This window comes from Staurois parvus, unplaced genomic scaffold (assembly GCF_062004578.1).
Source record: "Staurois parvus isolate SC_StPar_1 unplaced genomic scaffold, SC_StPar_1.0 ptg000598l, whole genome shotgun sequence".
Classification (NCBI taxonomy): Eukaryota; Metazoa; Chordata; class Amphibia; order Anura; family Ranidae; genus Staurois; species Staurois parvus.
The window spans coordinates 2858685-2883753 of NW_028318394.1; the positions used below are offsets into that span (position 1 = coordinate 2858685).

The 25069-nt window shown below is 39.3% G+C and overlaps 1 protein-coding gene across 1 annotated transcript in view; it reads left to right on the forward strand.

Annotated features, from left to right (window-relative positions):
• The window catches only part of LOC149449870 (teneurin-2-like), a gene marked incomplete at its 3' end in the record, with an annotated part of 1333566 nt that overhangs the window by 812290 nt on the left and 496207 nt on the right, over positions 1-25069 (forward strand). The window contains exon 3 of the mRNA XM_089692653.1: positions 8356-8646. Coding sequence (XP_089548779.1) covers positions 8421-8646 — 226 coding nt within the window. The remainder of the gene's footprint in view (positions 1-8355; positions 8647-25069) is intronic.

Below are 25069 nucleotides of genomic sequence, written 5' to 3' on the forward strand. Positions count from 1 at the left end.
AGTAAATATGCTATCACGTAACTCCTGATAATATCAAAAAACCTTCTGCAGCGTAGCAAATACATGCAGTGTTATTATAACATTGAGTAGCAATGATCTGAACAAACCTGCGTTCAGTTCAGAATGGGTTCCCCAAACACTATTGACAAGGGTCAAATCCAAACAGCACTGAAGTCAGTAAGAACCAAATTTTAGAAATCAGTAATGTCCAATTTCTAGCTTAATAGGCAAGGGATTATCAAACAAATGGCACTGGGAGGCTGGGTAATGCCCAGGGGAATACATTTCAAACTTTTTAAAAATTTCATTTGGCAAGGAGCAGTGTTTTTCATAATGTCTAAAGTGAAAAATAGAAAATGCACAATTCCTTTAAACAGTATTAAGGAGAGAAGAAGATGCGCCCTGCTTGATAAAGGAGCGCGCTTCCACCACTAGAGGCCAGTGCATGCTCCGAAAAACATGTTGCATTGCATACTGTTCACTGACGTCATCACGCCTACGCCAACGTTGCGGTTCAGCGCGCGTTCCAGCCTCCATCTTGAGGAGTACGTGCATGCTGTCTGGCTCTACAACTGTCTCCCTCCTGTTACCACGCTCCTTACCAGTGAGACGCGGACGTACTAGGCAACAGTGACAGCCGTTCTACACAGTGTTTCTACACCATGTACCTAACATGCATGTATTTCTCTACTATCATGTGAGCGTTCCTAATTTTATGCTATATTAAAGTGGTCTGCTGCACTTAGATGCACTTCTTCTTCTCTCCTTACTACACAGAGTCTGCTACAGTACTGCATGGTGCTAGCTCTTGGTGAAAGTAGTTTGGGTGACTTGGATTAGGGGGGTCAGTATGGCACTAACTATTAGACTTTTCGGACTTGGTGCCAGTATTTGCGCTGATTATCAATTTCTTTTTTCTCCTTCAAACAGTATCACTGGGAGATGTCCTTAACCTACCTGTGAAGTGGTACATCTTACAAACTACTAGAGCAAAACTGACATTTACAAAGAAGAAAATTTCATTTAATTTCCAGAAAAAGACAGCTCCAGCCTCCTTTTTGCTGTTTGTAAACAAAGCAGTCATACATTATTTTCATCTGTAAAATAAGACAAAAAAAGGGGTGCGCAAAGCGTTATTAATAAAATATAACAGATGTAAACTCACAAACGCCATATTGACTTAAGCATATCGTGACCAACCACATGAGGATGCTTAAAGGATGGCTGACGTGATTCGAGGGGGGGGTCCCCTCTTCCTCAGGCTCTGGGGAATAGGGGACCCCCCTGAAATGCATCAGCCATTTGAGCATTCTCTTGCATGTGGGACTCACGCAGTACTCCAGACCATGGGCCAGTGTTGGTCATAATATGCTTGTGGCAATTTGGCATTTGTGAGTATACATCTGTTATATTTAATTAATAAACCTTTATATTGTGGTAATGTACAAGGTTTGTGCGCCACCTTCTTTTTCTTATTTTGTAGTGCTTTTCTGAGATTCTCTAGCCCCTAGGGGGCTGCACAGCATTGTTTGATTGGATTGAATGGACAGCTGTATGAAGATTTATCCACACATGCCAGAGCCGGTATTTTGAGTGCAGGAGGTTTTTTCTTTTTTTCTTTTATCTTCATCCATACCAGACGCTTATCTTAGATAAGGGCCTGTTATAGATGTTAATGGGAGAACCCACAAAAAAACAAAAATAACTGTGGGGCTCTTCCTAAATATACATGCCAAACCCTTATCCTTGATTAGGGCCTGGCATGCAAAACAATTGCCCCAACTTGGCCTGGGTCCCCCTCAAATACCTCAGGTCTCTTATGGATTTTAGGGAGGAATCTCACAAAACAAAAAAGAAAAAAAAGTGGGGTTCCCCACCCCTAAATGCATACCTGACCTTTGGCTGAACATGAAGCCTGGCTAGCCAGGAAAAGGAAGATTAATGCCTGGCCCCCTCCTCAATCCTAACAAATTCTACCAGGCCACATGTCCTCAACATGGAGAGAGTACCTTACCAAAGAGGAGCCCTGGAAAAGCACCTTATCCCCACGCTGATGAGGACAAGGGCCTCTTCCCCATGACCCTGGTTATGGGAATCAGAGGGCAGGAGGCTTATTGGAACCTGGAACTTCCTTTAAAAATAAGGGGGACCCAAATACCACCCTTTCCTACACGAATGAGTAAGGTGAACAGTACTCATTCACAAACAAAAATACATACTGTAAAGAATAAATGAACACATTTTTTGGCAAGTTATTTATTTACAAATAAAAACTAAAAATGTCCCTTGCTGTAGATCCATTGACAATCACACTGACTAGCAATGTAGATACATGCCAATCAAGATGAATGAAGCCCGTTGACTTGCCAAAATAATAAAAAAAAAAACACACCCACCAATTATTTTAAGCTAATCATAGCTCCCTGAGCTGTCATCTTGAATATAAATGAAAGGGGCAAGATAGTGACTGACATTCTTGGCTAAATACGGTCATGCATATCAATAGCCAATCAATAACAATTTTAAAAAAATCTGCACTTAAGGTGACATAATATACGAAGAATAGCAGCTAGGCCCTATACCCTAATACCAGGCATTCAACATAAATGTACAACAACAGTGCAGTGCTTGATATGAACCAAAAACTTTCCAAAGTGTAAAACAATTCTGACCTTCACTTGTTTCATGATAATGTCAGGTATCCCTAATGATGTTACATATGATGAAACACATAGGACAGAGCCATGCACACATGCTACCACGCATGTGCAACTGGCTATCAGCCATCTTTGTTCCTGGTGGTTTTATGTACATGCCTGTATACTAAAATATAATGTGAGTGTATTTCTATCTAATACATTCCTGTTAAGCATTTCTTTATTACATGTACTCTACTGCACACTTTCATCCCATTGGTTTGAGCTGGCTTATTTTGGAGCCAGTTTTAATTACAGAGGAGGCTGTAGCTTAACCACTTGACATGTCTTAACCTCCCTGGCAGTATGATTATTTCAGATTTTTGGTGCTGAAAGCGGTACCATTATTTTGCATGGAAATTTGGCGTTTTATATTGTAGGCCTGTAATTCTTAGGAATAACTCACTGAAATCTGTCCGAACAAGAGTCTAGTAAACATCCCGGGTACGATAAAACATGAAACTCGAAATCATAAATTATAATTTATTAAATAATCATAAAAATAATATAATAATAAATTTAATTTAATAATATAATCAAACCAAAAACACTGAAATTTGAAATAATTTACTATCGGTGTTCTCTAGCTGGTCTAAAACCGCTTTTGACCTAAAGGGACGCTTTTTGGACGCCATGGACATTTTTCAGTTTCTAGGTAGAAAGAACAGTAAAAATGAAGGCAGGGCACAGGAAAAAGCACCCGAGACAAAATGTTTGTGAAATGGTTTGGTACAGCAATGTTTTATCATGTGATTTTAGGGATTTTTGTGAATGTCACTTTTTGTCATTTTCAAATTTCCGCTGTTCCGTCCCCTGTACGTCCTGATGCTCGCACAGGATGGAACCCAGATGACAGATGCCGGCATCCGCCAGATTACATTGCCGGGGACACTGCAGGAGGGTCATCGCGGGAGCGCAGGACAAGGTAAGTAACCGAGGGACCGCGGAGCAGTGCCGCATGGTAAGCCCGAGTGTAGCTCGGGGTTACCTCTTGTAGTACTGAAACTTTACCCCGAGCTACACTTAGGAATACCGCCAGGGAGGCTACACTTCTCTAGGAGGGTTATTCTTTTCCAAGGTCAGCCTTATCACCTTAATGAGCATTTGTTGACCACTCTTGGTTCACAAGCTTTCCGGTAAGCCTTGCATGAGAACGGATTGTGTCCCCTTAGCTATCTTTGATGTTTCAAACTTCCATCATGGCATGTGGGACTGATTATTTGATTGTTTATACCAATCACATTTTTTTGGACACTTTATGATCAAGTTTTTTTTGTTCATTTACACATTTATTATATTTATCAGTGAAGGTCAGAATTGTCTTACACTTTGGAAAGCTTTTGGTTCATATCAAGCACTGCACTGTTGTTATACATAAATATGGTCATGGCTATACAGTATATAGTTAATGTCATTGCACAAATATGGCCATTTGGCCATATCTCAGCAATGATGTCAGACACTATCCATGCCCCTTTGTTTATATGGCAGGGCTATTTGACCAGCAAATGAATGGGGCTGGGTGATGTCACTGGTTGCTATGGATGCAGTGGGTGCTAAGCAGCAGTATAATGTCCCAAGACCAGTGCACTCAGTTACAGTCTCTCCAGTCACCACCAAACCCATCCCAGTGTCATCATAAGGTCTTGTTCACATGCAGTGCGGTGCTCTCCGAAGAACAATCTGTGTTTGGAACGCTCATCAGAGAGCATTTGACAGGAAGCGAGAAGACATTGTATAAACCTCCTCACCACCTGCTTTAATCCCTTGAACCATGTATAAGTGCTCCATTCACTTGAATGGCTCACAGTCAATGGGCAATATGCCTGCTGAAAGTCACAAGAGCATATACTGGCTGCTAGTCCATGTGTACAAACCCACCTGCTGTCTTGGTAGCTAAAGAGGAAGCAGTTGTGGAGTTATAAAACCACATATGCTATGCTTATGCTGTGCATTACAAATATTCTATTAATTGACAAATTTGTGTAAAAAAAATACATTTTTTATTTTCATGTGTATGACATAACTTAAGGAACAATTAAAATAAAACGGTTCAGTTCACAATATAGGCTCCATGAGTTTAGAGTTTTGCCTGTAGAAGTCAATATTGCAGGACAAATTAATTGAACAGTCTCTGAAAAATGTTGTCTCCTTACCATTAACGGATTTGCAGAATCTAGAATATTGGAGCTTTCATCCCTGCATATAATACAATTTTCTGCTGCATGTCAAATGTTTAATATTTTCTAACATGTTTAACCAACCTTTATGCTAAATTTCATATTGCTACCATAGCTTTCGCTATTTATTTGTACAAGATCTGTCCTTAGTGAGCTTTCTATGATGTTTCTTCATGTATATGAGGGGGTTCTACAAAGAGACAGATGCTGTGGAGTGGAGTGGAGGCTACAGCGTGGGTTACTCCCCTCCTTCTCCCGGACATCACGGTGATGTCACCTGGGATGCTGGGAAGCCGCGACCATGTGGTCCCTGCTTGACAGACGCTCCTCTTCTGCACAGCTCCCATCTGAGTGGATGAGCCATCCATCTGGAACCAGGCTTTTTAAAGCCACAGGCTTGCGCTTTTATACTTTCACTTGTTATGCATCATCCTTTCCAATAAAGGTACACCTCCTAGCAAGGTGTTTTATATCACTCCACAGTGCCTGGCTCTTTGTAGAACTCCCAGGATTCACTTATGTGACTGACTACATTTTCTATCATTGATGACAGTGTTTGATTTGCTCCCATGATATGTGCCCTTTTTCGCTTATGACTAGTGATTATTGATCTTCATGTATATGAGCAGTATTATTCTTTATGTTTCATTGTAAATATTATTAAATTAATAAAGTAAGTTTAAAAACATTTTTTTTCAACATTTTTGTTGTTTTTTACTTTCATATAAAAATAGAAATTGTAAAATTCCAGTGGTGATTAAATACCACCAAAAGAAAGCTCTATCTGTCTAACAAATTATATAAAATTCATTTTGGTACAGTTTTTGCAAGACTGAGTAATTGTCATTCAAAATATTACAGGCAGAAAACTAAAAAATGGTCTGAACTAGAAGGGAGGTGAAACAGTCCAGTCTTGAAATGGTTAACAATTGATAGGAGAAGAAAGATGTATGATATATATTGTAGCAGAAGAGAAAACATTACTCTACAGTAAATAACATTTGACTTCTGCTGAATAAGCTAAAAGCTTGATGTTTGGACAAAAAGTAAACTTTTGGTCCAAACCAGGAGCTCATCCCTTATACTGAAAAGGAACAGAAATAACATACATTGCAGAGAAGAAATTGTTACTATGTGTGATATATATATATATATATATATATATATATATAAAAATAGTAGTGCAAAATACTGAATCATGTGTGTATGATGTAACTTAAGGAACAATTAAGATAAAATGGTTCAGTTCACAATATAGGCTCCATGGATTTAGAGTTTTGCCTGTAGAAGTCAATATATACAAATACTATCGCACAAACCTAAGTTGTACATAATAATAGATCTAGAACTAGCAGTGGGCAAACAGTTATCAATGATCAGTAAAAGCACACAGTAGGCAGCTCCACCAAGAGACTGGAATGTATCCCTGTAGAAAGCGGAGAAAAACACAAGAGGGCTCCACTAAAACAATATTTAATAAGCCATAAATATTGCACTCAGATAATACCAGAAGTGAGGAGCATGTATAGACATGGATAGCTCCAGCATGTAGGATCACAACTGCTTCAGTGTAGAAGTATTCATGGCAGCATGGGAGAACAAACACAGCCAGAGAACTAGCCAAGCTTCCGTGCTTCACAGGAGGCACCAACTTCCGGCATTGTTCTGTGATGTAGAACTTGAAGTGACTTCAAAGACCACCGTGGGGTGCACAACCAGAAGTGACATTGATGGAGGGAGGATCCATAGCCTTCATAGCCTAGGTGACACATTTCAAAGCATCCCCTTTAAGGAAAGAAACAAAGAAAGTGATTGATACAAAAAAGTGCAAAATGTCCCTATGTTTAACATGTGAATAAATCACACATGGTCAAAGGGAAAACGTATGAAATTAAAACATTTTACAATTGTTAATCTGAATTTGTCATCTACTGCCTCGCATCTCTGTGTGAGCTGTTCTATGTTGGTAGAACCACACAGACACTGAGGAAACAGTTCCGCGAACATCATCGGTTTGTGGAGGAAGGGGTAGAGAAGTACAGTGTGCCTGGGCACTTCAAAGAGCATCATGGAAAATGCTCTGATGACCTGAAAGTCTGGGTTATTGAAGGAATTCCTAACACATACTCCCCATCCAAACATTTCAAAAAATTATGTGAGCAAGATACGTTGACCCCAATAGGCCTTAACAAGGAGACAGAAATAAGCACATTTATATGAATGTCTCCTCTGTCAGTATAGAAATTTTCTTTATTAACAATGGTTCCTTCTCCATTATATGGACATGTGAATAGGGTTGGCAATACAACTCGATATTCCAGCAATAGAGTAGATATTATCCCTTAATAGAAGTTCCCCTTTCTTTATGAGGACAAATGAATACTGCTTACTGTATATACTTATTTGAATATTTTTATGTTGTATTATAATTTAATATAACAATGTGGATTTATTTTTTAGTTATTGATTTTTTTTTTTTAATGATTTATATTATTTTATTATTAATTCCAACTTTAGGGCAATTTCAGTTGTCCTGCAGGGATAGAGGTATGGCCAGTACTGGATTCTATAATGGGTCAACATCCTGTTTTATATGTCTATTAAGTGCTGCGTTATATATATGTTATATATATTTAGAATTTTTTTTCTTAATATATATATATATCTTTCTGTGTATACATAAGCTACATGGCTACTTTAGACAAGTGAAGCACCCTGATAGAATATACAATTGTTTACATATGGGCTCTGTGTATTTCTAGTGATCACTGTGGTGCTGTCCGTCATGTTTAGACCACCCCTGCCCCACCTACACAGGTCCTTGTACCAATATATAAAGAAATTGTCCCCTTAGTTTATCAGGTTTAATAAAGGAGCTGATTGGTGCTCCAGAATGCATCACCTGGGCTTAAAAGGCAACAGATCCTCCCTCCATCGACATCACTTCCGGCCGTGTGCTCCACAGTGGTCCTTAACATCACGTCCGGTTCTGCTTTTGAAAGTTGGTACCACCTGTGAAGCACGGAAGCTTGGCTAGTTTTCTGGCTGTGTTTTTTCTCCCATGCTGCCATGAATACTTCTACACTGGAGTGGTTGTGATCCTTCATGCTGGGTCTATCTATATCTATACATGCTCTTTGCTTCTGGTATTATCTGAGTGCAATACTTGTAGCTTATCAAATATTGTTTTAATACCGCACTTAGTGGTGCCCGCTTGTGTTTTTATTTTATCTGTAGAAATGCTTAGGTAGTATATAGGTTTTTTATAACCTCAGTGTTTAGATGCAGAAAATAAACCCCTTGTGTTTTGCATTTTTGAGAGTGTTTTTCTTGCAGAAAGGATCCTAAGTGCTAGTGAGAAACAAAAACACTCAAAATTAGCAGTGCTTCTTCTGCTAAGAGCACTGGCAGTTTTTAAGCTAGTGTGCATGAAGCCTTATGCTTGTAAATCTTTTTAAAATATGTTTTTTTTTTCTTAGGCTGTAGAGTTTGTTTAAAGAAATATCTCAAACCCCATTCTACAAAGGCCTTTGCTAAGGACAAAATGGATATAAAAGATCGAAGGCACAGATCTTTAACAAGAGGACGGAATGGAAAAGAATTTCGATATACCAGCTCTTCACTGGATAGCGAAAACTGCAGAGTACCTACTCAGAAGTCATACAGTTCCAGTGAAACCTTAAAAGCCTACGATCATGATAACAGAATGCATTATGGGAATCGTGTTTCTGACCTAGTTCACAGAGAGTCTGATGAATTTCCAAGGCAAGGTATGTCTGTGTTTTTGTGTAAGTGTCTGACCTTTCTGGCAGCTTATTATGCTTTTCTTTAATATATGTAGTACAATTTGAGTGAAACATTTTGTACATGCAACGCAGGCTGTACTACTGCAGGGATACATTCATTTAAACTGTTTCCTTGAAGTGTATATGCTTTTTTTTTCAACACGCCTGTTTGTTTTGTGACAAATGTGTGACAGCAAGGTATATCAAAGGTATAGCAGACAAAGTTAGCCATTTTTCAGAATACAAATGAAACGAAAATGTCAGCCATATATGCCATATTCTAGAAAGGGGTCTCCAAGCTTTCAAAAAAAAGGGCCAGTTTACTGTCCTTCAAACTTTAAAAGGGCCGGACTGTGGCCAAAAGCAATAGAAAGTGTCTTGGTGTCAGTGGGAGTAAACAGTGCCCCATTGTTGGTGTCAATGGGAGGAATAGTACCTTATTGTCGGTGTCAGTGACAGAAACTATGCCCCACTGTTGCTGACAGTGGGGGAAAAATGTCCCAAGGGCCGGATAAAAGAAAGCAAAGGGCTGCATCCGGCCTCTAGGCCACAGTTTGGAGACTATTGTTCTAGAACATTCAGTAGTTTAGTAAGTGATGCCTATGACTGTGGTACACACACTGGGTCTGATTCAAATAAAGCATACAAGATCAAAAATAAATCACTATAAAGGCTATAGTCATGTCTGTGTTTCAGGTTTGCATGGGCATGTGAATATTTGCCCATCCAATGAATGTGAACATTTAAAGTAAACCTGTTCCCAGACTATACCAATTAGGGTAATTCCAAATTTCAGCTAAGTAATACAAGCTCTTTCTGACCATATAGGCAATGGTTTAATTTCAACTATAAATAAAATATAAGGCAGTAAAACATTGGCAGTCTGTCAACCTTGTAAAATAAAAAGGTGCTGTAAGAACTGACAGAAACCAGAATTCAGAGTCTCTATTGTGCTCTTTAAGAATTAATTATTTCAAAGTACAAGTAGCTAAGGAGGTCAGTGAGGGCTTAAGAAAACTCTTTTACTACTTGTTAATAATTAGAGATGAGCCAGCCTGCCCTAGGTTCAGTTTGAGAAGGATTTGGCAAAATTTAAAGGAGTTCAGATGCTGAACCCAAACTCAGTTGAAATCAATAAGAGCCGAATCTGTCAAATTAAAAACAAGTTGTCAAAAAATAGCATGGGAAGGGGAGTGGGCACTGCCCTGAAGAACATTTCTAATGGAAAAAAAAGTAAAAAATGTGAAAAATTGATTCAGTTGGGAGCGGCAAATATTAAAGCACTGACATTACAAAGTAAAAAAGTGTTTTACATTTCATGAACATAAAATTTGGCACACAGACCCCAAAGGTCCCTCAAAATGGGGTTCCCCCAGGCACTGGTATGCTGCTGTTGAAAAAGAGGCCCTTGTCCTCATCAGCATGAGAACAGGGGTGCTTTGCCAGGTTGAGCTCATGTGGCCTATAAAGGAAAATATGGAAAACCTCACTTTCATCATTCACTGCGTGCGCTGCTTGTAATACGGTTCATGTCAGAGCTTACTGAGCTTCAAAGAGGGCAAATTGTTGGTTGCCACTTAGCTGGTGCCTTTGTGACTTAAGTTGCCAATAAATTTGCTGTGTCGTGAAGTACAGCATCAAAGGTTATGATGGCATATTCAGTTTCTGGGAAACCATTGTCTGATAAGCATAAGTGAGGTCAAAATGGTCAACTGACCCAAAGAGACAAAAGGACATTGCGCAGGATAGGGACCTGGAATAAGAAGACAACTGCTGCAAAAGTGACTGCAGAGCTCAATCTCCGTCCTATAAAGTTCAAGACTGAGACTGAGCTCTCCAGTCACATTTTGCAGTAGTTGATTGCTAAGTATCTAGTTGTTAGCTAGGTGTCTCATGGCACAGCGGAAGCAAAAGAATGTTACATCACTTCCACTTTCAACATAAAATACAGTATGTTGTCAAGTTCACACCTGAAAATCATGTAGTGTTTGCATTTTTTTTTAAACCCTATAGATAAGTCGTTCAGTTACCAGAATCACTTCCGCTGTTATATATACAGATCGCTTCACAAAGTCACAGGAAATTAAAGTGTTACCAAACCCAGGACCCTGCATTCACTATATCTGATCTCCCACAGTACACACAACATGGAAATGCAATTATTTTAGTAAATATAAACTGCTAAATACCTTTTCTCATAAGCAGTTAGAGAAGTTTTGTGGCTTCAGCAGAGGACTGCTTAAAGCTTGTAGGAGGAGTTTTCTTTCTGCTCTAGGAGGATGTGGAAGTCCTGACCCTCTGTCTGGACAGTGCTGATTGGCCCTGTGCTGATCGCATGCACGTTCCCAAGAAAAAAAACACATCTCTAGCAAGACACACCAAACTGAGCATGTGCATGTGAATACACATTCAGTCTGTATCAGGTGGTCATTTCAACAAGAGGAGGGGCAGAGAAGTCAGGATCAAACCAAACAGCCTTTTTACATGATGCAGAAGATTAACCCTTACGTTACACAGTGAGTATAACACGAATGCTTTACTGCATATACAGGCGGAGAAAACTGCTGTGGGTTTAGGAACACTTTAACTAGGGTATGTGCAGAGGTGATTGGGGTATATGCGAATGATATGTTTTACTCCACTCTTTGATCGGTGACATTTTTATGGATAGGCACATTCACACTATGTTTAGAAGGAAATGAAGAATAAAAATGTATCACACTGGATTCCCCTATTGAGAATCCTACATGGGAAATGTTTTACCCTGTCATTTAGCTTTGTAAAGATTGCAGCAGTCTAGTTAGAACTTAAGGATGTTTAATTCCTAGAATTCTAAAGCCGAACTCCAGGAAAACAGCTAAACACACAGATGAAGTACTGTACATTAGAATGTATGGAATATATGAGAGTTGTTTTACCTGCCAAAAGACAGGCATTTCTGTTCATCCAATCCAGATAATCCAGAGATATTTAGGATCCTCACCCAGGCTCAACAGTGAGAGACATCACCAATCCCATGGCTGGCATGTATATACTAGCTCAAGATGGATGCTCCTCCCCCTTCCATGCTGCCTCCAGCATATATACGCTAAAGACCAGCAATACAAATAGATGGCATCCAGGATGTACATGAGTGGTGGCAAAAGTACAGGCAGTGGTGGTGGGGATGGGGGGGGGAAACATACCCGGCCAGCGCAGTACCCAAGGACATGATACTGCCCGCAAAGCATGTCATGCAGCATGGGGGAGGCAGAGGTCAACCCAATGAGACAAAAATAAAACAACTAGTTTGCAACAACTTAGGTTAGGTCATAGGCACTATTAAAAAGTATTTTCCACGGCAGAACCCGTAAACACTGGCTTCCTTCTCTCCTCATCTCTTTCTCTCTAATCTAACCTAACCAGGTCCCTGGGTAATACCTCTCTTCTCCTCTATTTTCCTTTATCCCAACTTTTATATAATTTTGGCCTTCAATTTTCAATAATCTTAACACACTTAACTACTCTGACTACTCATTATTAATTCTCACTCTTTACATCTCATGTCCTTCGGGCCTTTTGAGTTCCCTTTCTCTTACCTCTTTACCTAATCAAGACTCCGAGTCCACAGACACTTCTTTTATCATTTCTTTCTGGCAGGGTGTTGGTGGATAGCAAATGCCTTCTGTGACACCTTAATCGTCTACCAGCATTTACAGGCCAACCTCATCTCCACCTTATTCTACGATTCCACACTCTCTATTGGCCTTTATTATCTCTTTATCTCTTCATCTATGCATAATCTAAATCTCCATCACTCACATATACTACTCTCTTTATTATTTACTCATACCAACTTTATAATACAATGTCATATGAATGCCTTCTGATAACTACTCTCAGCACGCTGAATGTATATCTTCTTTCTTTTTTTTGCTGCACCTCTACCTCTCCGACTAGACTTGATGTGGCAATTGTATCTTAAATGTTTTGATATTATGATCGATTTAACTCTGTTAAAACCCAATAAATATTTAGAAAAAAAAAAAAGTATTTTCCTGAGATGTTCACCTGCAAGCAAATAAAAAAAAAAAAAACTAAATTACAACTATATATACAATAGTAAACAATAAATACCAAAACATCAACAAAACAAACTTGATGGCAAATTCAGTAGACAATCAGTACCTAAGCATCATGACTAGACTTTTTACAGAAATTACATGAAATTAATGTTTTCATTGATTAGCCTCCAGTTGGGTCTATTTTGTCTGCAACGGGAGAAGTTTACTAATACCACCTCCTCTAGGGGAGTTTTCCATATGTTCCTGGGCAAAAAATTTTGATCACACTTGGATCCAAACAATGATAAAGATGCATATGACGGCTTACTGAGGTCCCCATTTTACAGTTTCGGATAAAAATATATAACCGTAGTGCTGCAGGCAGAAGTGCTAGCCAGTTATCCACTGCGCTGATTAAGATTACATTTTTTGTGACCAATATGAAAACATCAAGGTCTCCCAGGAAACCATCCAAATCATGAAAATATTGTCAATGTACCTGTGCCATGACAGAATGTGGCACAGGTCCATCAATGAATCCTGTCCAAAGAACAACATGCACTTCCACCCCCCCAGGTATAGGTTGGGATACAATGGGGCACATCCCTACCCCCTGCACCTGGAGGTAGTGGGAGCCTCCAAATGTGAACACATTCCTAGATAGGATATAATGCAGCAACTCCAGAACATACTCAATATAAGGCCATGTTATTCTTTCAAAAACTATCCCAAGGAGAGTGGAATGGAACTCTCCCAAGGAGTGAGGAATGGAACTTTACAAAGCCTCTACATCTATTGTTACAAGAAAAGATCCAGTAGGAATTACCATATGCTCTATGATTCTAAGAAGATTGCTAGTTTCCTGTACATATGAAGGTAAATAAGTGACAAGTGGCCTAAGGTAATCATCAATTAGTTAAGTTGCATTCTTGGAAATACAGCTTTTTTTTTTACACTATAGGTCATCCAGGGGGTCCTGAAGATCCTTGTGAATTTTTGGTAATGAATAAAAGTTGGGTGTAACAAAATGTTGAGTATTCAGAAAATCGTAGGAGTTTTGTCAATAAGCTCCCTAGTAAAAATTCGACCAATAATCTTGCAAAACTCATCCTGAAAACATTTAATTTTGCATTCAGGGATCTGAATACATTTTGGCATACTTGGGATGGTCCATAACCACTTTGTCCGAGGGTTTGATTTCAATGGTGTGGTTATTTTTTAATTGCACGAAACGCGTCAAGGAGGAGCTGTACTCCGTGCCATCATGCCGCCGAAGCCTTGAGCAGGTGGACATCTTGGTTTTTGGATGGTCAGTGTGTTTTGCTGCTGATTACTTGGTTTTATCTACCTTATACCCACGTGAATGGCAATATTTAATAAATTCATTTTAAATTACTGCACTATGGGCATCCTTTTCTTTGGCTCTATTATGAGCTAAAAAATCCACAGAGCCCATTGCGGAGGATGGCTGCGGTACTGCATGTGACCCAGAGGAGGAAGATTCCTGTCCAGGCTTTTTTCATCCTTAAGGGGACCTCCGGCTGACCATATTATATACATATACATGCGTATTGTAAATGCACATCTGTTGAGTGCGTAATTTTACTATATCCCTGGCACATCACCGAATTATTATATCTGGCACGAGGAATATCACTTATGATCACTCATATAAGGATCTTCACCATATTTTATGGACATTTTTATTGTCACTTGTTTACAATAAGATTGATCATTTCCTCTTTATCAGCACTTTATTTCATTAGCACCTTATTTTTGGCACATTTAATTTTGAATGTTATTATGCGTTTTTTAATATGAACCTTTAAATGTGCACCTTACTGTTGAATATTGAGCGCTGCACCTAACATCAGCACTTTATTTCATTAGCACCTTATTTTTGGCACATTTTATCTTGAATGTTATTATGAGTTTTTTATTATGAACTTTTAAATATGCACTTTACTGTTGGATATTGAGCGCTGCATCTATTATCATTATATTTCTTAATTCAACTCAACAGTGCTTACTGTAATTTAGGTGTAAGATTAGAACTGCCAGTTGGTTTGTCCACAAGGTGTCTGATGTCATGTAGCACATTTTGGACAAAAGCCCAAATGTGAATAATCTGCTGTAGCGAGGGAAAGGACTGGGATTTCTTTTTATATTCTACTTTAGACTTAGTATGTATTGAGATGGTATTCGCCGTAGTTGTATCAGAGTTCATCTTCTCACTTAAATTTTTTTACCATAATAACATAAGATCTCTAAGAGCATGGAAGTCATTAATAGAAAAATCCTTCCATGGCTTCATATCTCTAGCTACAAATTGCTGTGGTGTCAAGCTTCTATCGTGGATAACATGTAGAGTTAGTTTCTTAGCAAAGAGTATAACATCCTTCCCTAGTTCAGAATGGTCTACTTGTTGGGTAGGGAAAAAGCTTAAACCTAAGCTTAAAATAGATTTCTCTTCATCAATCAAGGTATAGGAGAACAGGTTAACCATCCGCAGGTTACCATTTGTTAAGCTTTCTTTACCAAATACGAATAAAAATTCCCTGTCCTCCTGGCATCGCCCAAAGGAGGAGGTCCAATAAGAATTGGAGAAAAGGTATTGGATTTCAATATAGGATTAGTATTAGTCTTACCTAAGGCTTGAGAGCCCCCAGGGAGGCCTCCTGAAGCACCCTCCACCATGGTGATATTATCTGTTTTTTTTCTGGTACTGGGCTTGGATCAAGATGAAGGCTGAGTTTAAAAAACAGAAAAATTAAGGGGACTGGGATTTAACCCACTGCTATGTAAAGGTACCCGAACTAGCATTTTGTCTTTTAATATATGAATTTGGGGTGCCTTATTCGCTATACCTTTATTTCTTGTTCTATATCAAATCACAGTGTTCCAAACATCAAACATGATATGCTTATAATAAATAAACTGTGTTATTCAAATCCAGTGTCATTTCCAGTATGATACTATTGTAAATGTCCATTTAATTACAACATCAATAATGTTCAAGTAGTGCAACTTTAAACAGATTACAGCGCAAGCAAGACGATAATTTAAAGTGTCCCGTGCAAATTGTGCAAAATCATGCCTTTCGCATTATAAAGCGCTTCCATGTTTCACTACACATCAGTGAGCCACCACCACACTCAAAAACTCACCAGACAGAATTGACTCCAATAGAGTAGGTCTATATGAGCTTTTCCCCAAGGGGTTAAATATTCAGGATAACACCACTAATTCCTTGCAATATCATCAGGGATTTCATTAAATCAGTAAAGAAATAGTGTAAAGACCCTTTTTTTATTAAGGCAACTAATTCATACATCTATAAAACCATTAGCAATTATGCTCACCTGGGTTGTATAGAGTTATTGTTTTACAAGTCGGCTCTTACATTTTTGTAAGAGCGAGCTTGGCTTGCACTCGGGTTTCTCATCACTTCCTGCTGTCCCCAGCAGAAACAATATCACTTCCTGTAATTCTTGTTCCACTCAAATTCTTGTTCATTCCTTGTTAACTAGATGTTTAAGAGTGCAGAACATGGTAGATTCACCCTTTTGTGAAGATAAAGAAGACATAGATGATATTATCCTTTCTTAATACGTTGATTTCATCTAGGTACTAATAATGTAATGCAGTCTGTATGCAGATTTACATACATACGAGAAGGTGTGTGGAGTTGTATGTATATCTGCAATAAGATTAGGCCAGTATGATTGTATCAGTTGTTTTTTACCCATCTTTTACCAATATGATTTGAGAATAAAATGTAAGATTTTACTTATGTCTTCATGTGTGAAAAGGCTTACACTCGTGTGCTGCTACACCCTAGATAAAAATAAACAAAGGAAGATTGCTGCACTCACTCACTAAGTGTACTCTTACTTAATATCTTAATATATATAAACCAAGAATGTGTAGTGCGCTAACTCCTCATCCAGACATATAAATGAAATAAAATAATCCTCCAGTAATCCAAGATAAATCCATACTACAATAAAAGTCCAACTGCCAAAGCACAGAATGTACAAATTAGTGCGTTTAACAGTCACTTTTCAAAAGATGTGTTTGTGCTCAAGATACTCTCCCTACTCACCTTTAAGTTTGACCTACAAATTATAATAGGTCAAATGCGTTTTTACAAAAGTGAATCCTTTCATGTGGCGATGAATCCAGAATATCTTCACTCAATCACGACTCCAAAAACATGTATATAAAAAACAAAAATAGATATCGTAGTGCAACACCATTTACATTAAAGCTAATGGTTGAGTGCACAAAACCTTTACGCTCACATTGCAGCAAAACACGCCGTGCTCCACAACAGTGTTGTAAAATGTTCACTTCATTCAACATATACAAAAGTGCTTCCCATCACCAGTGAGTGTGCCATGCACTCACCTCCTTCCTTGACCCAAATATCATATAGGTCATAAGCACTATAAATGTTGGTAAATCTTTTGCTTGTCCACAGCTATCCCTTAATAGCTATTTCCTTGCTACTGTCCATTTAAGAGACTTTATTTCAGCTTCCCACTGGGATGATAAATACTCAGGGGAAAAGAGGACAAGTCATAGTGCAACCCTATAAAAAGATTTCCTTTATTAAGCTATTAAAATCCACTCACAAAGTGCAAAACTGTGAAGGCATATAATTCCATTGACAAAAATTATTCCTCTCACTTCCTGGTTTGTGCAACTCTGGAAGTGACATCACTAGGCTCCACCCACACGCTATCTCACTGGTCATGTGGCTTCCTCAGGGTAAGCATGTATTTCTTCCTGGGGTTATCTATATTAGCACCTAAAAAGTCCCACTGCCATGTTTTTCTGTTTTTGATATTGTCTGTCATGTAGTGCTGAACTCAACAATTATACCAAATATATATATACATGTTGTATACATAATCCCCTCCAAACTCTGTCATGTTCTTGATCAATTTACACAATTCTTTGGCTTCAAAATCAGCAAAACCACATCAATGGCTGAAAATCACTCTTCCTTCCAATAGAGTAGCTTACATTTGCTACACTTCATTTTACATGCCACAAGCAATACCCACCTACTATATTAATAGAGTGATTTATTTTATTTCCAGCTCATTGCATCAGTGATAATATGAGAGTTTTCTCCACTGTCACTGCCCATAGAGCTTCCCTCACACCTGCTCACAGAACCCAGGGCTCTTCTAAATCACTCTACCAACACTGCCAGCCCTGTACCACTGCAAGTATAGGGCTGACAAATTTACTTATATAAAATAATGTGATGTGATTATGGTGTCCGTTTATGAACCAGCAGTAATAGATCGCTGCTCAGTTCTCCGGCATTCTCAGAGAACACAGTTCTCCTGTGAATGCCGTTTATGAAGCATATGTAAATCAGTTCTCCAAACGAAGGGAGAACGGTCTACAAACACTGGAAAACGGCTGATTTTACTATAATCTCGCGAGATTACAGTAAAAGATCAGTTTACTAAGCAGAGGTAAATTATCTCTGCTTAGTTTTCGGTCCCTCTGATTCTCCTGCTCTGGGCTGGAGAATCTGGAGGGAGAACACAATTCTCCAGAGAAGGGCTGAACATGTTCTCCTGGGTGTCATAAACTGTGAATGACCAGAGAATAGCTGTGATCCTCTGAATCGCAGCTATTCTGTGTGTCATAAACGGACACCAAAGAAGGATGAGGCTGTACTGGGAGAGACAAAGGGAGGCCAAGAATAGTAAGCAACAACAAGAGCACTTCTCTTCTGCTGTCCAAGGTTCTGTACACCATATAAATACATTTTCAGGTAGATGTACAGGCAGTAACTGGGGAGCAGAGAACTTCCCTTGTCATTGTTGCAGAAACGTGCTTGAAATAAAGTATATTGCTGTACCAATGCTGTCAGCACTGCACTGCCACAAATACACCACTGACAGATATTTTAATCTAAATTAAACATAGGTTATCTAATACAGAGATGGAACTGGGCGGGGACAGGCAATGTAAACTCCACCAGCATCCAATGTTGTCTCTGCCTACGGCAGGCAGACTTGATGACATAACATGATTAGTCGATGACACCCAGTAGACAGTAAACAGTCTGGTTGATTAGTCATATAGACAGGATATACAGTAGGTAGCTGTATGCCAGTTATAAAACATCTATTCTACTACTTTGTAAGCTTCATAGACAAAAAGTAAGTAAGATTAGCAAATGGAATGTAAAGATTTTAATGCTTACTAAGGAATCATTTTGTTTGGAATTCAGCTTTAAGCATACCACGCTTTGTAAATTATCTTACTTTTCAAGAACTCAGCAGTAATCTTGCAGTTCTCTACTGAGTTTATCATCTGGAGTTATTATTTTTATTAATACTATACAGTACTTATATAGCGCCAACAGTTTGCGCAGCACTTTATTTCATAACAAATTGAAGGCATTGCTGAAATTTAAAGGAAATACTCAGCTGTGCCCTAGGCAGGTTCTGCGCAATTAAAACATTACAGGTTTACCCCAGTGTTTTACGTTCAGTTGTTAGAATTGTAATTCACCATCTGGTGAACTAATATACTTGGCGCACTTAGTGTTCACTATAAGTAATGGTTTTTACCTGTCTAAAGCAGCACACAGATTATACATTTTTCTTTCCTTCCACCACGGAAGTTCAGACTGACTGTGTTGATGGGGGAATCCCTCCTATAGCACTATCATTTTCTGCTGGCGGGGAGGCCTTCCCTACTGCCAGAACTCAATGACCACTGATGGAAGTTATAGCCACCGGCAGTGATTGCATGAAAAATCTGATAGGCCAGTTGTAATAAATTCAAGCGTTGGATAAGTAAACATCAGAAACAGTGAATATTGTGAGATCAATGCCCTTCTTATTTTGGTGGAGGGGTGTTATTACTGTTACCCTAGCCTTAGAGAATAGAAGTAGCACTACATAAGCTTATGGAAGGGGAAAGGAAAGGTGTAGCATGGTGTTTATCCTTATAAACTTATGCTTGGAAGACTGACTCACATACAGTAGTTCAGGAGTTAAAAAGAATAAATAGTGATGGTAGTTATAATAACAACACCTAAAAAAAAAACGTATAGAATTTTAAAGGAACAGTTTATACTAAAATGAGAATAACTTTTAACTAACCAAAGTTACACTATAAACATATCTAAGCATCTATGTCTTATAAAATGGAATGGTCTTGTGGAGTTCATCCATTTAACTTTGTTTAGAGAGAATTAAATCATTTTTCCATGAAAACTTGCCATGATTTGAAACGACGTCTCCCCAGTTTAATTCCTGGATATGCTGAATACATTTATAGTAGTTAATTGCAGATTGGGCAGAAGTTATTGACTATTATATTTACTATTCAAAGTTAATATTTTGTATTCTGCTGATCATTTTGTATACAAACCCAATATTTGTATATTTGCTTCATCGTTTTATTTGTGTTTAATTCTGTGTTTCTTCTGTGCCACTACTGTATTTATCATTCGGAATTCCTATGCTCTTTGCCATCTGTGAACCATTTTATTGAAGAAGCATAAACATTATACACAGGTGTTGTCACAAGTCAGCTTTTAAAACTACAAAGATGCCTTCTTAGGCTGTGACAATTTTACAGTTTATTGGGAGCACATAAAAATTATAAATAGATGTTGTTTGGGAATATCCTCTGTAAAGGTTGAAAAAACATCTGCAACATGCATTATTTTTATTTTTGTCCAGTAAAAAAAGATCAGTCTTGAAGAACCTAGTAATTTCTTTTTATAGCTGATGGTGCCTTACCTCTGAACTTTAGAAAAATTATGCTTTGTATAAAGGCATGCCATTTTTCAAGTCGCTGGCCTATGAAGTGTATTAATAAATAAAACTATTAATAAACATTTCACCTAGAAGAATTGTTTTTCTTTTTTTTTTTTAAGGGTAGTCATTTTGGTGCAAACTAATTGACTCATATAACCAGTGTATTGTTGCCAAATGGACAGAAGCCAAAGTTTTTAAATCAGATCATGTTTAAGAAAAAATATGTTTACAATATACATGTTTAAAAGTACTGGTAAAAATATATGCTTGTTTTATCTGCAGAAATGAAACCTCTCTAAAACAAATGTGTGCCTGGTCATAAACAGGTTGATTTACAGTTGATTGATTTTTTTTTTTTGTCTCTGAAGAACAGTACACTGGCATGTACTTCTATTTAATTAGAAAAGATATTAGAGTTGGTGTGAAAGGCTGGCACTACCATTGTAGGACACCCACAATGTCCCTAGCTGCCTACACAGCTCAGGTTTACTGCTAATTATTTTGATCTCCTTTTTGTATGGTGTTATTTATACCAGACTCGTACTTTCAAATGTGAGGCTTATATTTGTTTGTTCCAGTATTTTTGTTGTTTCTTTTTTACCACCTTCATACATATTAGTGGTTCTACTTCTTAATTCTTGGCTACTGATAATGTTGTTGAAAATCTATGCTTATGTCTTATATGATATGTCTCTTTATAATTTTAATTCAGGAGACACATTGTGGGTAGGAGTTTCCTTTAAATTTGCATCTAAAAATTATCCTACCTCATATTTAACCTCCGACCTCACTAGGAAATCAGGCATTACCATACTGATAGAATGAACCAGACCCTTAACAATAACATCCTCCTTAACCAATTCCCATGGTCATTATATTTTGTTTAAATGTACATATGCAAACATTTCACCTTTCATTCCAATCCCCACAAAGTGTACTGTAGATTTGATGATTTTTTTTTATATCAGCCCTTCTGATTAGCAATCTAGCTGGAACTGAAATAAACCCAATAACATGGTCTAATCATGTTTCAGTCCACCTGGACCTAGTAATCTAGTGACATAGAACAAATTGACCTAAAATTGGCAGACCTAGAAGACCGCTCCAGGCGCAACAATATTAAATTCCACGGAATACCGGAAACTATCACTACAGGTGACATAGTACCTTACATCCAACAATACATGAAACACCTCATTCCTTCTCTAATGGACGTGGAACTTGCCATAGACCGCGCACACAGGATACCAAAACTATCGTTCCGGCCGCAATACCCAGAGATATCCTAGCGCGCGTGCACTTCTAACACATGAATGAAAAAATTATGACGGCTGGTAGAAACCCTACCTCAATTCCGGCTTCTCAGGCGAATATAAAATTGTTTGCAGATTTATCCAAAGCTACACTTCTCAACCGCAAGAAACGTATTACCATAACCAAAGCACTGCGGAACCATGGTATCGGCTACCAATGGGGTTTCCCCATGAAACTCATTGTTAAGCATCAAGGAAGGCTCTACACGGTCAAAAACCTAGAAGCAGGCATAGAACTCCTGAAGACATGGAACATCCTACCCGTGGACTCCCACCAATCCACTTCAACCTGACCACAACAGATGGAAGCAGAATAGTCCTGAACCAAAAATCCCTAACACCATTTACCACCCGACACACTGGCTATCATTTCAAAACCACTAAAGGCTGACAGACAGCCCCTAACCAATCATTTCTAAACTTCAAGTTTTTCGTCAACATGACTCCTTTCTTGAGTCATGTATGTTTATGTTCCCCCTTTACACAGTAGCAACATCTGCTACATATGTTACTTGTATTTTTCACAAGTTTTTTTTAACCCCCTACCCACCTCATTCCACCAGTCACTCATATCAACCTCCTTTCCATCGAACACCTCTACTACAAGCGGAAATAACTCCTTCAGACCAGCGAACATAACAAGATCACTACTTCTTCTCTATGGAAGCTTTACATACAAGACAAAGAAATATTCAACTTTTCACACAACTTACAAATTATCCCTCTTACTCCATGCAACCCTTATATACCCAACAATATGATTAGCATATCATCTTTGAATGTACGAGGCCTCAACTCTCCTTACAAGAGATCTCTACTGCAAAAAGAAGCTCGCTCTCTGCAAACTGATGTTCTTTTCCTCCAAGAATCCCACTTTATCTCCTACAAAATTCCCAAATTTAACCTACACCACTTCTCATCAATATTTATGGCAACCAACTCCAAGAAAAAGAACGGCGTCATCACCGCCATAAGAGACTCCCTCCAATTCCAATATATCTCAGAATTAGCAGATCCACAAGGCCGCTACCATATCTTAATATGCAAGATCAACGAAATCCTATATACCCTGGTCAATATCTATGGGCCAAATACCAACCAACTCTAATTCTACAACAAACTAATCACAATCATTACTACCCAGAGACAAGGCAGACTACTACTAGGAGGAGACTTCAACATCATAAACAACCCACTCCTGGACTCTTCTTCTAGTAAACGCTCCTTTAAACATACTTTTAACCATTTTCTACACAACAACGACCTCTATGACATATGGCGATGCCAACACGGTACAGAAAAAGACTACACCTATTATTCTCCGGCACACCTTTCCTATTCCAGAATTGACTCCTTTATCACAGACAAGTGGACCTTACAACATATCACCTCCTCCAAGATTGGCATCATAACATGGTCGGACCACGCTCCAATTTCCATCACTCTGGACCACAATCAACATTCTTCGATCCCTTGAATATGGAGATTGAACTCAACCTTACTAAAGAATCCAGACCACAGAAAACATATACTAAACGCTCATAACCTGTTTTTTGACATGAATGAATCACCTGATATTTCTATACCTATACTATGGTCTACCTACAAGGCATACATGAGAGGTATTCTTATTCAACTAAACGTCCATATCTCTAAACAAAGAAACCAACAAATAGATGAACTTCTCATGTCAATTAAAACAAAAGAAGAATTGGGGCGTGGTCTGCCGCGATCCGGAATGGCCGCTTAAGACAGGAGCTCCCGCCGGCCGAGGACTTCTCCTTCTGCTACACGGAGGATCGGGTGAGGCAGGGGCACATGACCATGGGGAAATCGGACCGGAACACACCTGGTTCCCGTTCCCGTTCCCCACGGGTCCCTAATCAGCCGCAATCGCGGCATATACAGGAGCTGTTCCGCTCCCAACAGAGGGACAGGGCCCAAGCAGCTTCCCCCTCTCCCCCCCCTCCTTCCTCCTCCACGGCAGCCTGTGTTCAAAGCAGTGACACTGAGCATGTCACTGACACAGTCCCGCAGCATGACCTCTCCTCTGACTCCCAGGCATTATCCCTCAGAGATCTTCAGGCGGTGGCTGCAGATATTAAAGTCACACTCACCACCGCCCTCAGTGATCTGCGAGAGGATTTACTTTCCTTAGGCACAAGGCTGGAGGGAGTGGAACTTGCTAGCCGCAATAATACAGACGCCATAGCAGAAATACAGCAGACAACAGTCTCACACGCATCGCATATCCGTGAATTCTACAGACAAATAGAGGATTTGGATAATCGTGGACGCAGACATAACATTAGACTCCGTGGTTTGCCAGAATCTGTGGAACCGAACGACATCTCTACAACGGTTGTGGCGATCTTTAATGACCTACTAGGTCGCCCGCCGGCCACGCCTATAGAGTTGGAACGAGCACACAGAGCACTCCGTCCCAGGGGCAGAGATTCTGATCCCCCAAGAGATGTAATATGTTGCCTAGTCAGCTTCCCACTAAAAGAGGACATCCTCAGGCGCGCCAGGGACAGAAGGCGCCTCTTATATCAGGGGTCTGAAATACATTTATTCCAGGATCTCTCCAATATTACTCTGCAACAAAGACGGGAACTTCGCCCCTTATTGGATGCACTCCGCTCACATAACATACCATATAGGTGGCGTTTCCCATTTTGTCTTTCCGCACAGGCGCAGGGGCGCACAGCCTACCTGCGAGTTCCGGAGGATCTGCCTAATTTCTGCACTTCCCTAGATATCCCACTAATCGACCTCCCTGATTGGTATAGCAATATGCGTCTCCCAGGTGTTCCGGAATCCAGACCGATGCCAAGTGAGATGGAATGGCAGGGCCCTGGCTCTCGCCGACGCCGATTGATTCCCGCAACCCCGCCGAGACTTCCAGCCGGTGGCTCTACCAGCATAACCAGCCCGACGGCCTCTCCTGCTCATCGCAGGCCTCGTCATGAAGCTTAGAGACCCTTCTCTACATTATGTCCTGATTTCCTTAATTTACTGTGCGCTACCGCTGGTTTCATTGCTCGCGATCCGTTCAGCCACTCTTCGGACTTTGTCTGCAAATTCCTTGTCCCATTTCGCCTTACTTATGGAGCTTTCTGATCTATCATCCTGGGATCTTCCCTCCACATGATCTGGACTGGACTCATTGGTACTCTTGCACACAGGCAGCCCTATGCATCTGGGGCCACTAAGATCTCATCCCTACGATTCTTGACCCTTAATG